Consider the following 14,659-nt stretch of genomic DNA (forward strand, 5'->3'; position numbering starts at 1 on the left):
GTAGTGCTGATAATTGCTAATCCTGAGTTAAATGAGTGAGAACAGGTTATAATTAGAGGGTTTTGTAATTTTCCAAGTTTTCAAGTTTTAAAGATTGTACGCAGACCTATTCCAAAAGTAAACTGTGACAGAAAATAATGACTGGAAAGATCAGTATTGCTGGACTGTATCAGCTGACACTTGTTGCTAACTGCAACTACTACATATCCAAGTTTCTACAGTGTATGACGATTGATGCTCTGCTTCAGAATAATTATAACACTTTCATCTGCTTCCATAAAAAGTTCCAATTTATAGATGTAAGAAAACAAGGAACTGCAGGTTCTTTTTGTTTTGCAAAGTCACAATTTTGAAGACAAAGCTGTTTTGATTAAAGTTTTAAAACTTGATTTTTCATTAAAAATATCAATGTACAAAAGTTTGCTCCACTAGTAAAATATTTGACACAGTCCAAAATTATCTTTTCTCATAATAAAGCATATTATACTTAAACTGTGTTATAGATATACAAGTGACTTACTTATCTCTTGCTACTAAATATGTAGTTTGTATCTTTAATATTTCAGTGGCCATTTAATTTTGCATCAAGATGCCTGATATGAAACGCATCAGACTCAGGAAGGTAGTGAATATGATCTACTGAATCTACTAAAATTTCACGATGTAAGAGAGATTTTAGAACAAGCTACCGGGATTTAAATTCACAGCCACTTGTACACAGTATTGCCATAACGTTAAAAATGTATTGTACAGACACTTAGAGTGCGCTTACTTTGGCCCAGGCAATTTCTGAATCTAGATCAGAAAGCAAGCTCTCTGAAGTGGACTTCTGCACAAGCTCAGCCTCAGTGTTAGCCAGCCACTCTGACAAAGATGTGGCCTCCTTCCTCATTTTGCGTGCCAGCTGGGATGCTCTTTCAAGGTCTTGTTTTCCTTCTGTCACCTACAAAAAAAAAAAAAAAAAAAAAAAAAAGGAAAAAAGAAAAAAGAAAACAAAGTCAGATTTTAAAAGACAGCAAAAATGAAAGTGCTAACCGGCTAAAATATCCACCCACATATATGAAATTCTTGCATCTTAGGACTGTCTGGCATTAGGGGAAGACCCTGAAAAGAAAAATCTTTTATAAACATCTGTATATTACTATACAAAGCAGAATATATAAAAATATAATTTCAAATTAAGATACACCTAAAGGGAGACAACAAACCTGCACACCAACTTATTTTTAGCTAGTAATCACCAAATTGATGTTTAAATTTTGTTATGATCCTTTAACTGAAACTCAAGGGGATATAGAATCCAGTTAGGTAAAATTCAGTTCCTTTTTGTATTTTGATAGCCTGTCTAACAGAAAGCTGTAAAGAAAAATTTCACTGACAATCTAGTCTGCCCTTGAAAACAGCTCAGTAAAGTGAATATGAAATTTGATGTTTGCTGCAGCATAATCAATTCTATTTCACACTAGCTACACAATTAGTCTGGTCAAACTTTAACATAGACTTGAGAATAAATCCAACCACAGCAGTCAGATTCAACTGACATTTCGAAAAATTGCCCTCTGTTTCAGCTCACAAACAAATCATAACATTACATTGCAAACAATTCTGCCTTTGTATCCTTTCCCAATTTCTTGCCTACATGCTTTCTGCATTATAGATGTGTAGGTTCCACTAGAATCCACACCTTTGTGAATGTCATCCACTTTACAACAACAAAACATATCCTAGGACCCATTTCAAAATATTCCAACAATGTAATCTGGCCACTTACCCATAGCTTCATTCACAAAGCACTGAACAGGCATGAGTGTGCTTGCACTTCTGTCTTAATTTAGGTAGGATAATAATCCCCTATTTCCCTGTTCCCCCTTAAGGATTTAACCATTTGTAAACACTACACTTAGTAATTAAATAGCTATTTATCCAAGAAAATTACTCATATCAATACTTAATGCAGCTCATGGGAAATACAGGTTTGCCCACATTTTTTATTTCATACTGACTGCAACCCTTTAGATGGATTACAATTAGAAACCATCATGACACCTCCTAAAAAAATTTACAAGAATTCAAACTTCTCATATGACAATCTGATAGTAAATTATCTTGCAGGCTGGTTTCCAGAGAAGAGAACGTACAACAGCGTTCAAAGACTTCAGCAAATAGCAGGCCAGCTTTGCTAGAGCCATGAAAGCTCTGTGAACCTTCCTTTCTCCAAAGCTGCTCTCCCTTCAGGAACACTCTGTTAGCACAAGGGTCTTGCACAACTACAGGGACTGTTATGTGTAATCTTTAATCTCTCAACTGATTGTTCCTGTATGTAGCAACTAGCCTATACAGTATCAGCTTCAGAATCAAAACAGCACCTGACATCAAAACAAAGAAGGGAATTTATATGCAGACAAATGTTTACACGTACAGTTGTTCTACTTACCTGTGCTCCCAAGTCATTGTAAAGAAATTTCAGTGCTGTCAGTTGTTCATCCATCCCTTTGGGATTATCTGTCTGTTGTTTCTGTACAATTTGCCTTCCTGTCTTGATGACAGTTTCAACCTCCAATTTCACCTCACTGAGGGTCTTATAGAGTTTCTGAAAACACAAATATGTTTATTGGTGATCAATTTGTAGTGCAGATATTCAGACTTTGCTTCACGTGGGGACCTGACCACCCAATTGCATTTAAACTCTGAGCGATAGATTAAAAGCAGCATCTGCCAAGAAGATTTCAGACTCCTGATGTTCCATATTTTATTCTAGTTCTAATTTTCACCCAAAAAAAGGATTATTCCAATAAATCAGCAGTGTTTACTCCATAACATTACCACACGTGTGATCTGTATTTAATCTTATGTACAGTACTTGTTTTGTTCAAATACTAAGAACCAAGCAAACTTGCCCCCGGAGTGATGCTTCTCCATAACACAAGGTGATCCAGGGAAGGGAGGTTTTATAAACTCAGCTTTTCCACCACCTATGTGATCAACAATCCACTATTTATGTCCACATTCTCACCCTGAAGAATCAAAGGACTTTAGTTATCAGTTGGCGTGTTGGCATTTTGCAGAGTTTTAACAGTTGCATCAGGACTTCATGCAAAATTTCCTCAGGACAGAGTTTCAGCAAGAAGAATTTCACAAGAAACACCCCCCCCAAACATAAGTTACAAACTTTGCATATTTACCATGCAACTGTCCAGATGAGCCTGGACTACATCTGGATCAGTATCCTTCACATCCAAAACGTGAAGTTCTGCTTTTACACCATCCAACACCCGCTTGCAATCCAACATGCGCTGCTCGAAATTGGCTGGTTTCTGGAAAAGCTGATACTTTGTAGATACTTCACGGAGTTTTCTCTGTTTTAATGAACAGTGTGTTAAAAGATTGTTTTAAATTAATACCTGCACTTCAAAAAATAACAGTCTAAAGCGTCTCCCCAGCAGATTCTATCTCACCTCTCATGCCACCACAACTCGGCATACATGACAATGCTATTTGCCAAGCCAAATTCCATCATCTATTCCTAATCTTCACCTGAGGTGCAAGAGAACTGTAATTCTGTACCACACACTTTCAAGATATCCATTCTACTAAAACAGAGACTTTCTGACTTTCAGCATTTATCCCATGATACTTATGAACTTTAGAGTTCCTTATTCAATTCATCTAGTGCTGCTTGTTTCGTAATGAAAGCATGTAAAAGCATATACTATTTAACTTCAGGTTCGGTTGATTGCACCAAGCAATTTACAGGCCGACAACAGCAGCGTGCAATTGAAAAACCAGAAGCTCTTCACATTTAAATTCTTAGTGCGACTCTCATTTTTACCTGCAAAGCATCCAGCTGAGTTCCACCACGGGGAGACCTGCATTCAGGAGAAGCAGGAGGGAAAGAGCGAGCACTTTTCTTGAGTTCCTCTATGGTGGATTCATGAGCTGCAATCTCAGCTTGAATTTTCTGCCACATCATAGAAACAGGAAAAAATTATGGTACAAAACTTCTTGCAGAGGGGAAGAGGAGCTTGCTTACCACTTACTACCCATCAGAAGTAAATCCACTATATAAAAGTTAAATGCTGCGAGGTTTATTTTAAATATTCTGGCTCTGGAGACAGATTGCTAAATTGAAAGCCGTTAAGGTTGTTATTCAATACAACGTTCTTTAAAAAAGGAAAACAATGCAGATTACAAAAGATATCATCTAGTGCATCAGCATATGACTGAAATGAAGCCTTCATGAGTTACTAAATCTATGCAGAACACTATTGTAGAATAATTTAATTGTTTAGGTTGGAAAAGACCTTTAAGATCATTGAGTTCAACCGTTAACCTAACACTGCCAAGGCCACCACTAAACCATGTCCCTAAGTGCCACATCTACACATTTTTTTAATGCCTCCAGGAATGTCAACTCAACCACTTCCCTGAGCAGCCTGTTCCAATGATTGACAACCCACTCGGTGAATCAATTTTTCCTAATATCCAATCTAAACCTCCCCCTTCATAGCCTGATGCTGTTTCCTCTTACCCTGTAGCTAGTTGTCTGGGAAAAGAGACCTACCTCCACCTGCCTACAACCTCCTTTCAGGCAGCTGTAAGAAAGCAGCAAGGTCCCCCTGAGCCTCCTCTTGTCCAGGCTAAACACCCCCAGCTCCCTCAGCCGCTCCCCATCAGACTTGTGCTCCAGACCCTTCCCCAGCTCCGTTGCCCGTCTCTGGACACGCTCCAGAACCTCAGTGTCTGCCTTGCAGTGAGGGGCCCCAACCTGAACACAGGGTTCCAGGTGCGGCCTCACCGGTGCCGGGTACAGGGCAACAATCACATCCCTAGTCCTGCTAGCCACACTGTTTTGGATACAGACCAGGATGTTGATGGTTTTCTTGGCTACCCAGGCACACTTCTGAGTCATGCTGAGTGGATGTCACCCAGCACCCCCAGGCCCTTTCCCACCAGGCCCTTTCCAGCCGCTCTGCCCCAGCCTGTAGCGCTGTGTGGGGCTGGTGTGACCCAGGTGCAGGACCCGGCACTGAGCCCTGTTGAACCTCATGCAGTTGGCTGGGCCCATCCAGCCTGTCCAGGTCCCTCTGCAGAGCCCTCCTGCCCTCAAGCAGATCAACATTCCCAACCAACTTGGTGTCATCTTCAAACTTACTGAGGGTGTGCTCAATCCCCTCATTCAGATCATGGATAAAGATATTAAACGTAACTGGTCCCAGTATGGAGCCCTAAGGAACACCGCTTGTGACTGGCTGCCAACTGGATGTAACTCCATTCACCACTACTCTGTGGGCCTGTTTGTCCAGCCAGTTTTTTTACCCAGCACAGAGTACAGCCATCCAAGCCATAAGCCACCAGTTTCTCCAGAAGAATGCTGTGGGAAACAGTGTCAAATATCATGAGATACTTCAAAATGTTTTATAGCAAAAAGCTATACTGGAATACCTGGGCCTCCTGTGGCATCTGAAAAGCATCCACCCTATCAGTCAGGTAAGATGTCAGCTGTCTGTCCAGCTCTGCTAAGTTTTCCTGCAAGACCTGCAACATGTGGTCAGTTTCTCGCATGGTCTGAAGCTGCTGTTCCAAGGCAATCTGCCGGCTCACCGCCTGAGTGGAACAGAAACGTAAGACAAGATGGAGCAGTAATTCAATACGAATTATATTAGAAATTTCTCAAAATAAGGTGGGGGAGACTCAAAAAATCCTATCCAGTAATCTATCTAAAGACAGTGAAAGCAAGCCCTAGAAGGCAGCAATTTTTGAAGCCTGCTGTGATTCATACCAGTAACGAAGAGTGGCATACAAGAATTTTGCTGCTAGATATACAGGATAGTGAAAACATTCTTCCTGATATGATAGGAAAGACAAGTATTCTGTTAAACATACCAGTTTCAAAAAAACAGTGATTCAATGGGAATCGTGGACTTTGTAATACGCTACAGATCAATATTGTTAGATGTATAAACTTGCACATTTTCTTGCAAAACGATAAAGTCTATCTTTCTGTTACAGTGTAAAAACAGAGGTTCACAGTTCCTTCCCTCCATTGCCTCTCCTTTCAACAGGCAAAGCTTCCAAGTTCATCTGAAATGTCATTACTAGCATGGGAACAAAAATTCCCCACTATCAACACATGCACAGACCAGTGGGTGTGTACATACACACACAGAGACACGGAAAGTTGTCAGCAGCCCGGTGTGTTAGCACTGCAGCTGCCAGCAGAGTTTTTATCTGGCAATAAAGTAGTGTTAAAACAGGAAAAGCAATAGTGAATGCTAACTTAAATGACAGCACGTAGCCCCCAGGTGAGGGCACTGCATTCATTGCTGCTCGATGTAATGAGGATGAACTGAAATCCCCTCTGACTACACCTTGGCAGTGACAGAAAAACACTCCCATCCTACAATTTGGTGGGGTCCTGCATTACCAGGGTGCAGAACACAAGTTACAAATTTATGCAGCCTGAAATACCACTAGTCTTCCTCTAGTTATTAAATCTGGAAAAGTTTAGTCTAAAGTATGAGAAGAGGAAAGGGGACAACATAACAGATGGGGAATGATAAGAATGTTTTCCCTCTGTTCCTTATTTCAATGTGACTTCTTCCCAGCCATTTCAAAGAGAGAAAATGTCACTTATTCCTGTTTCTTCATTTTTTACAGTTAGTGAGCAGCTCACCAGTATTTATGGCAGTAGGAAGGGAATATTAACCTCAGTTATTGAGCTGTCCGCCTTGAGACTGGAATTGCCTTTTCGTCAAAATTACCTGGAAAAATACTGGGGGTCCCCGCACTGCAAGGGTGTGCAAGTGTGCAAAACAAAGCCTGATGCAAGTTGAGGCGGGAGGGTGGTGGGGAAGCATCTTGCTTTTAGGGCATTATTCCAAACTGAAAACAGCTGACAACATTGTGAAGGTTTTTCCTCCTTTACCTGTATTGCAGTCCTGCATCTATGAATTCAGCTAACAGGAATTATTTCAGACCACTGAGCTGAAAGACCCAGTCTACTCCAACCCCACCCCCAAATTCTTACCAAGTGACTCAATTCCTCATAGCGGGCATTGAAAGCCTCCAATTTTTCACTGATGATATCATCAAGAATCCCTCCATCAATCAGCGTCTGCCCAAGTTCCCGAATCTGGGTTCGATTATCAGCTGGATGACGTAGGACTGATTCCAGGGACTAATCAGCAGAGAAAGTTTTAAAGGTCAAGACACTAAACATTACTGCATTTTCAGAGGTGGAAATCTGGCTGCATGCACAGAAGTTTTACACTTCAAATGTCTTGAGAGTGCTGTAAAAGCACAAAGTAGTTCTGGCTTAATCCATGATGGCACAAGGCAAGTACAGCGGTCATTTTGCTTTAGATAATTAAACTTCACAGCACTTCTCACCTATTCACATCATTTCATGCCATAGGGCTGGAAGGAATCAATTCACACAGGACAGGAGAGAGCATACAATTTTACCATGACACCAAGTGCAACACAATTATATACAGCAAAATTCAGCTTTTGCTGGAGGATCTTACAAATATCCATTCCAGATTCAGAGTAATATGTTCATTTAACCTGAAGAATCAGAATATTCAACACAAATACTACACTTCTGTAGAATACTGATATATGGGGGTTTTAAACTGAGCTATCTGAAAAGCTAATAGCCCAACAGAATGACTACAATACCTCAAGAGCATCATTGACAGCATCCAACTTATCAGGCAGATTTTCTGTCCTTTGCACCCTTTCTTCCAGATTGTTTAGCCAAGCTGTTTCTAAATCAAGATACTGAAGCAGCTCAATCCAACAGGACCACACCTCCTAGGAGCAACATTAAAAACAAATTAGCTTAGAATGCCAGGTGTAGCTCAAATACCCCATGAACAGCTTAAACTAGTTATGTTTCTGAGGCATTCACCTAAAATAGGCAAGTAGAAAATATTCCAAAACAAGCCATGACACAGCAAGTTTTAGACAAGAAAGCCTGCAACTATAGCAGCAAGATAAAAAGTAATAAGCAAAATACATATAGAAGTCTCTAAATTCATGCTGAAATTGTCACTGACATCCAGATTCTTATAACAATTTAAGAATGTAACAAAATGTATCCACTCCTTTTGAAAGACAGGGCATACACAACCAACCCCAAACTATAATCAACATGTTCCAAGTACCATCATGTATCAACCTTTAATCTCAGAGAAGTTTATTTTTGTCATTTTGAAAGACACATGGATGGACAAGAGAGCTGTGAGACAAGGTTATTTATTTGTACAAGTGTTGATTACAATGCAGATAATAAAAGCCAAGTCAAGTCGTTTCTCACGGATTCCAAGGATGTCATCTCAAGGTAACATAACCTTGGAAAGGAGCCACAGCAAAATGCATTTACAATGAAGGTACTGGATTCAGTGACAAAACTGGACTTTTAAGTGTCCTTCTCCATTCCTCTTGTGCCACCTGCCTCCATTTTACAAAGCTGAGAGCTATCGTTCTTACCTCCAAAGTGTGGCACTTCCCTCGGATCCGATTGCACAGTAGCTGATAGTTCTCCAGCACAATGTTCAGCTCTGTTGCCAAGTCCTGACCACTAGACGGCACTTTGGCAGCCAACATCTTGATGTTGTCTTTAAGAATCTTCACCCGCACCTCTTTCTGCAACACATCCTCCTTTGCTCTCTGCCCAAAGAAACATGTTACACAATCAGCCCTCAACTGCCATACGGACAACTATTCACCACTCAAACCAAAGATGAGCAGTTTAACCTTGGAAGTGTTGCTGCCAAAGTATCCTTGGGTCTGAGCACAACAAAATACGATGCTAACTTGCATGGAATTCAGATTATGTTAGTAAGCATTGAAAAATCCTATATTATTAAACACAGACATATTTACCATTTATGGTTTGTTCATTAAAAATGCATGACTCAAAGCAAAAGAGTTCAATTTCAGAGCTATTTATGCACTAGCATACAGATATGAAAAAGAGAAATTCATCAGAAAAAAAAAGGTTTGCTAAAAACAAGCAGATCAAGGAAAAAAGGCAGGGTGATCTTACAGAGGTTATGAGTCTCAGAGCTCAGTAACTATCTCCCAAAGTTATCTAGGAAAGAGGACATAATTACTCAGGACATGTGCAACTGCAAAGTTGGGACCTCTCACATAGCTGTTGGGTGCACTAGAGGAATATGCAAAAAGGATAACTAGAAGAATTCCTTCAAGGCAACTGTACTCATAGGAGCTTGGTAACAAACATGCACAATAAACGCAGCACAACTCCCAACACAGGCCTGGAGAAATTGTATTATCAGCTGTTAATTTTTGCCCTAACCAGTATTCGGGAAGCATGATAGCTAGAAGACGGATCATACAGACCTGCCTGAGCCTGTCTCTGTTGAGACAACTAGAAGGCTCCAGAAATACAGACTTTCCTATATGTCTTTATTTTCAGGATTCAAGGGCGTTTTTATGAAGTTGAAGTACCTTTGATATATAAAGCACTGCACTTTATGGTAGAATTCAGTACATGACAGCATTATTGTTGTACATATTGTTCAAGGTGTCTTCTAAATGTAAGGCAATCAGAAAAAAAGCCAGCTAATGGAAGGGCAAAGAATGGAAAAATCTGGGGAACATTATTTTATGGAAGGATTAGGAAAAAACACCTAGCCTCATCTTAAACCTACACCTTCAAATGCCAGCAGGAGTTCCACTCTGTTCAAATGAGAGCAGAATTAGGCAAGCTCAAAAGTTTTTCAAAACCTTATGTAAAAATTCTCCTGGTCAAATATACAGACTGTGTTCTCTCTCAGTCCTAAAATAGTCCCAGCATAATATTCTTACTACAAACAAAAGAAGATATGCAAGTGTTACAGTAAGCTTAATGGTTCAATGACACATCTGCCAAATTTAAAAGTACAGAATATAATCTGGATTTGACAAAGGTAAATGTGTTCAAAGTCACTCAGATTGCAAATGAAAAGAGGGTTCTTTCTTTTCTTGGCTTGTGTTCAGCAGGCTGTCAGACTACGTGATCTCAAATGGCTTCAAAGGACATGAATATATTAAAACACTTGTTAAAGAGTGCTTCAGAAAGCCCTTCAAGAAGAACAATTCAAAACTTCAAATAGATTTGTCAAAGCACTTGTAAGGGAGGAAAAATTTTTTTATACTCCGTCGACTAACTGCATAGTGGATACTCACTTAAATAATGTGAACACAAGTTAAAAACATTTGTGAAGATACGCCTGAACTCTTAGATTTAAAAGCAGAGAGAATTACTGTTTACTTTGCACATACATTCAAGAAAATTATCTATTCAACTGGTAATTTATGAAACAAAAATAGCTCCTTCCCCTCCATTTATTTGGCTACCAGTCCCAAAATTAGAGAAGCAGGGACCAGCACCACTGTTTGCAACAGATGAGGAACACAAGATAACCTTACAACAGAACTGTTTTAAACTGCTTTTCTAAACATGGTTTTACTATATCTAGGGGACAAGAAACTGAAGCCCAACAGTTAGCAGCAGGAGAATGTTTTCACAACTGCTAATTTAGACAGGGATAATATATCACCTTTTCTTTCTTTCTCAAGTTCCATCTCCTGCAATAAGTTTCCATATTCTTACTCTTTGACATGCTATACCTAGCAAGCCTGGCTCAACAGCTGGGCAAGCTGCTACTCATTATGAAACCTCTATCCCTCATGGCCGAATAGAACATCTGCTTTTCTAGCTTGTGATTTAAAAAAAAAAAAATTCCACAAAGCAAAGCTGGAAAATACCACTAATCTTGTCATGACCTGAGCTCCTTTCTACATAGATAATAATTCCACAAAAGGTCAACCCCCAAAGCCATTAAGTTTTGTTTCTCTTTAAGCAGGTCTCTACAATGACTTGTTATTCCTGACCTTCATTTCCTCCACTGCATTCTCTAGCTCTTCAGGGGACTTGTACTCGAAATCTTTCTCCAAATATTCCTCTTCAGCTTGGGTCATCCATTCTTGCATCTCCGCCAAATCCTTCTTCAGATTTACAGCTTTTTCCTGACTTTCAGACAGGCGATTTTTCTGACTAATGATCTAGAATCCAAGGTGGAGAAAGAAACAGCAGTTTTGTTACTTAAATGTCCTTGCATATGTGAAAAACCACAAGGCTTTGTTAAAGTATTTTACTATCAAAACATTTTCAGGCCTTTTTAATTAACATAAGACTTTTACACACATGAACTCATGATCCATTTTTTGCAGATCAACAAAATCTAGAGGTGATGGAAGGAGGAAATTGACCCTTTTTTTTGCCTTGTTGCATGTGAACTAATCCCTGAAAAATAGTCAGATGGAAAACCACCTCGTGATCACAAGTATCATATAGTTAGGTATGTCTTTATACAGAGCACTAAAAATGCTTCAGGCATCGCTTCTTTCCACAGCCCATGCATTCTGGATTCCACATCAACAGCACGGTTCTCCAGCACAGATCCTTGCCAGGCGTTACAAATAAACAGTATGTTTCTACATAGAGCAGAAAGCTTCCACCCAAAAGAAACTATCAAATATAGAAGAGGCAGTCTACCTATAGTCTTGTTTTTTTTTTTTTTTAACATTGTTTGGAAGCAGGCAGAAATTACACAGGGCCAGAATAATATTCCAGATTTCAGGAACACAGAACAAAATAAATCAAGACTTCCCTCCCACCCACCCCAGAAAGAGCAGCATGAGACAAAGAGAACAAATTAATTTTTAGTTACAAACAAAGTATTCAAACAAAACTACTGTTGCACAGGTATCCCCCAACATATTTGTAACTACTGAAGGGTTCATTAGGCAAAGTTGGATTTCAGCCACTTGGCCAGTGGAACAAGTAAAAACACACTTGTCCCACTGTTTCACTGCTTCACCTCTTCACTATCCTACCAATGTCACACAACTGAACAAACAGCTTAGTAACAAGCACGCACTGGCAATGTATTGAGAACTCACCTGTTTGCTCAATTTCTCCCATTGAGTCTGGCAGTCTACTAGCCTAGACTTTGCCCAAGTATTTATGCTTGCAATAGGCTGAGCTCTTAAAGCAGACTCTACTTCTTTCATCTCTTTCAGTGATGGTTCAATCAGCTCCATTTCGTTGACAAACATCTGAGCACATATCAGAGAAAATGAATAATTTTTGTAGGTTTTAATTATTCCAGAGAAACTGGAATATAAATATAAAAGCATATTGATATGTTCAATAACAGACTGTTTAAAAAATCCTTCAGTGGCCCAAAACAACAGAACTACGCAACTGAAAAACAAAATACAGCTTGCCATATGCAAAGCAAACATTCTCACATGCCAAATGTCAACGCTGGAATAACTCAAGTTTGTAGATTATGTGCACTAAATAACCTGATGTTTCTGGCATACCTCAGACTTACATTCTTCCCCTGGAAACAAACATTAGAAGGTACACTGTAATTACTTAATACAAGATGAAATTCTTGTATTTGTGACCATTATGCATCACTAGCTAGAAAGGAATCTTATAAGGCACACATAATTCCTAAACCCTAGGAGTTTAATCAAAGTTATTTGCTTGCTATTTTTATTGCCCTTGGGAGTTTAATGCAGAAAGCCCTTTTCTCTCACAGATTCAGTTCCCTAATCACGAGATTGGGAAAAATATATAAACGTTCTCAGAGGAAATAATGTCACCTTGTGGATGAGTATTTGTAAACATGGTGAAGACCTTTGAAAAGTACAAAGTGTTACGGCTGCACACAAGGAGCCAATTAAAATATGCCCTGAAGAAAGATAAAACAATTTTTATGGCAGGCTTTATGGAATATGTCATGGACAATATTTAATGATGTTAGTAATTATTTCAAAAGAATACTTAAAAGAGTAAAACTCACTGTGCACTGGTCAAGTTGTCTTTGAAGTCCTTCTCTATCTCCTTGAACAGCCTTTTCTGTCATCAAGAAGTCTTTCACACCATCCATCCACTTCTGAACAACTTTTGAATCAGCCTGAATCAAATACAGTAAATGAAGAGTTGACACAGTGCTGTGATGAAGAATGCATGGCTGTTGCATTTCAACTTCTAGCAGCTTTAAAAGAATATTCTACAAGCTGCTAGCGTTGCCTTGGTTTTGAATCAGACCTCCTTTGGTTTAAATTTTGGGTTTGGTTGTTTGGCGGGTTTTTCCCCCTCAACTTCTCTGTTCTCAAATTTATACAAAAGTTAAATTCACAATAATGATATTCTGCTGTCCATGCCACAGCATTGTTTAATTGACACTGCACTGTTCCAGGCTATCTATCACACAGAAACACGAGATCAATTAAGGAGGCAAGCATGGCTTCAAGTAGTATGTGGTTACCCTTCAAATGAAGGACCTGGCTGAAGGCTGGGATTAGCATTTTACTGATGACAGAAACCACATACAACTGCTTTCACTACACTCATTTGAGAGACATATTGCACTCCAAGGAAAAGGGAGCCCTACAGAAATATATGCAGTGAGAAGAGGATGGGGTAAGGCTAAGCATACCTGACAAGCAGAAGCTATGTTGGGAAATCCATTTGTCTTTGACAGAAACACAGACATACAAAGGAAATACCACAGACTATTAGACTAACCACTAAAAACAACAACAACAAAAATCTAGCTGTTTGAGGCCAATAGCAGCTACTGTACTCACTATAGCAATGCACAGGAAAGAAGTAATTACATACACAATTTCAGAGTTACTTTGCCTAACGTTTGGCAGTTGCCTTATATCCTGCGATGAGGTAGGTTGAGAGGGAGACAGGAGGATTATCTCCTTCCCATATGATTGTGGATGTTCCCAACCACCCTTACAAACAAAACCACCACAAACTTAGAGCAGGGAAAAAGCTTTTCCTTGTCCAGGTTCAAATGAGTTAATGTGATTGTCATTTTTTGATAATATAGTTTGATTTCTTTTAATCAACATTTTTGGAGTGTTTGGTTGAGTTTTTTAATAGACAGCATCTTTTTATTCTGACACAATTGTGTCACAGCACTGTTATTGAGAAGCTAAGTCAAAGCTCACCAGCTTCAACTTCTATTCTGCATGTCACTGAGGAGGAAAGCACACACTTTGTTTCCTTAAAAACCTTGAAATAACAGTTCTTTCAAGATCAATCAATACGTTACACACTGCTTCTCAAAAAAAAATGTTTGCACTAACAAAAACCGATCAGATTAAGATCACATTTTTTTTTAGGCCAGTGGTGCCATTAGAGGACAAAGCCACGACACTTTTTTTCATTCACTTTCCATTTTGGGGGAATTTCCAGCAGCTGATTAGGCTGAAATAATTTTCAAAAAAACAGACCCTAGGAGGCTTAACAGTGAACCACGCCTTAATGTAAAAAAGATAATACATATTTACAAAGGCTGCCATTGGACAAGGCATTTTAGCATATACCAAATTTAGCTCACTTACAGTAAGCTACTCACACAGGTAGCTGAAGTGAATTAAATGGGTTTACTCACAAAGTTAGGCACACATTTAAATAACTTGTTGAATTATCAGTCAAGTCTATAGGAAGTTTAATGAAGTGAACGCTCCTGCATTGCACTGGTAAATAGTTACCAATGGTCAAATACCCAGTGTAGGTTGATGTACAAGAGCTCACAATTTTTAGACATAA

At 39.2% G+C, this 14,659-nt stretch overlaps 1 protein-coding gene across 6 annotated transcripts in view; it reads right to left on the bottom strand.

Annotated features, from left to right (window-relative positions):
- The window catches only part of UTRN (utrophin), a 413,274-nt gene that overhangs the window by 259,203 nt on the left and 139,412 nt on the right, over nucleotides 1–14,659 (bottom strand). For all 6 annotated transcript variants that reach the window (XM_037392250.1, XM_037392248.1, XM_037392249.1 and 3 more), the window contains 11 exons: nucleotides 12,891–13,004; nucleotides 11,977–12,132; nucleotides 10,906–11,076; nucleotides 8,494–8,673; nucleotides 7,681–7,815; nucleotides 7,028–7,177; nucleotides 5,443–5,604; nucleotides 3,830–3,958; nucleotides 3,183–3,356; nucleotides 2,435–2,590; nucleotides 773–943 (listed from right to left, as the gene is read on the bottom strand). In XM_037392250.1, the coding sequence (XP_037248147.1) occupies nucleotides 773–943; nucleotides 2,435–2,590; nucleotides 3,183–3,356; nucleotides 3,830–3,958; nucleotides 5,443–5,604; nucleotides 7,028–7,177; nucleotides 7,681–7,815; nucleotides 8,494–8,673; nucleotides 10,906–11,076; nucleotides 11,977–12,132; nucleotides 12,891–13,004 (1,698 nt within the window). The remainder of the gene's footprint in view (nucleotides 1–772; nucleotides 944–2,434; nucleotides 2,591–3,182; nucleotides 3,357–3,829; nucleotides 3,959–5,442; nucleotides 5,605–7,027; nucleotides 7,178–7,680; nucleotides 7,816–8,493; nucleotides 8,674–10,905; nucleotides 11,077–11,976; nucleotides 12,133–12,890; nucleotides 13,005–14,659) is intronic.

The sequence above is a fragment of the Falco rusticolus genome, chromosome 6, assembly GCF_015220075.1.
Source record: "Falco rusticolus isolate bFalRus1 chromosome 6, bFalRus1.pri, whole genome shotgun sequence".
NCBI lineage: Eukaryota > Metazoa > Chordata > Aves > Falconiformes > Falconidae > Falco > Falco rusticolus.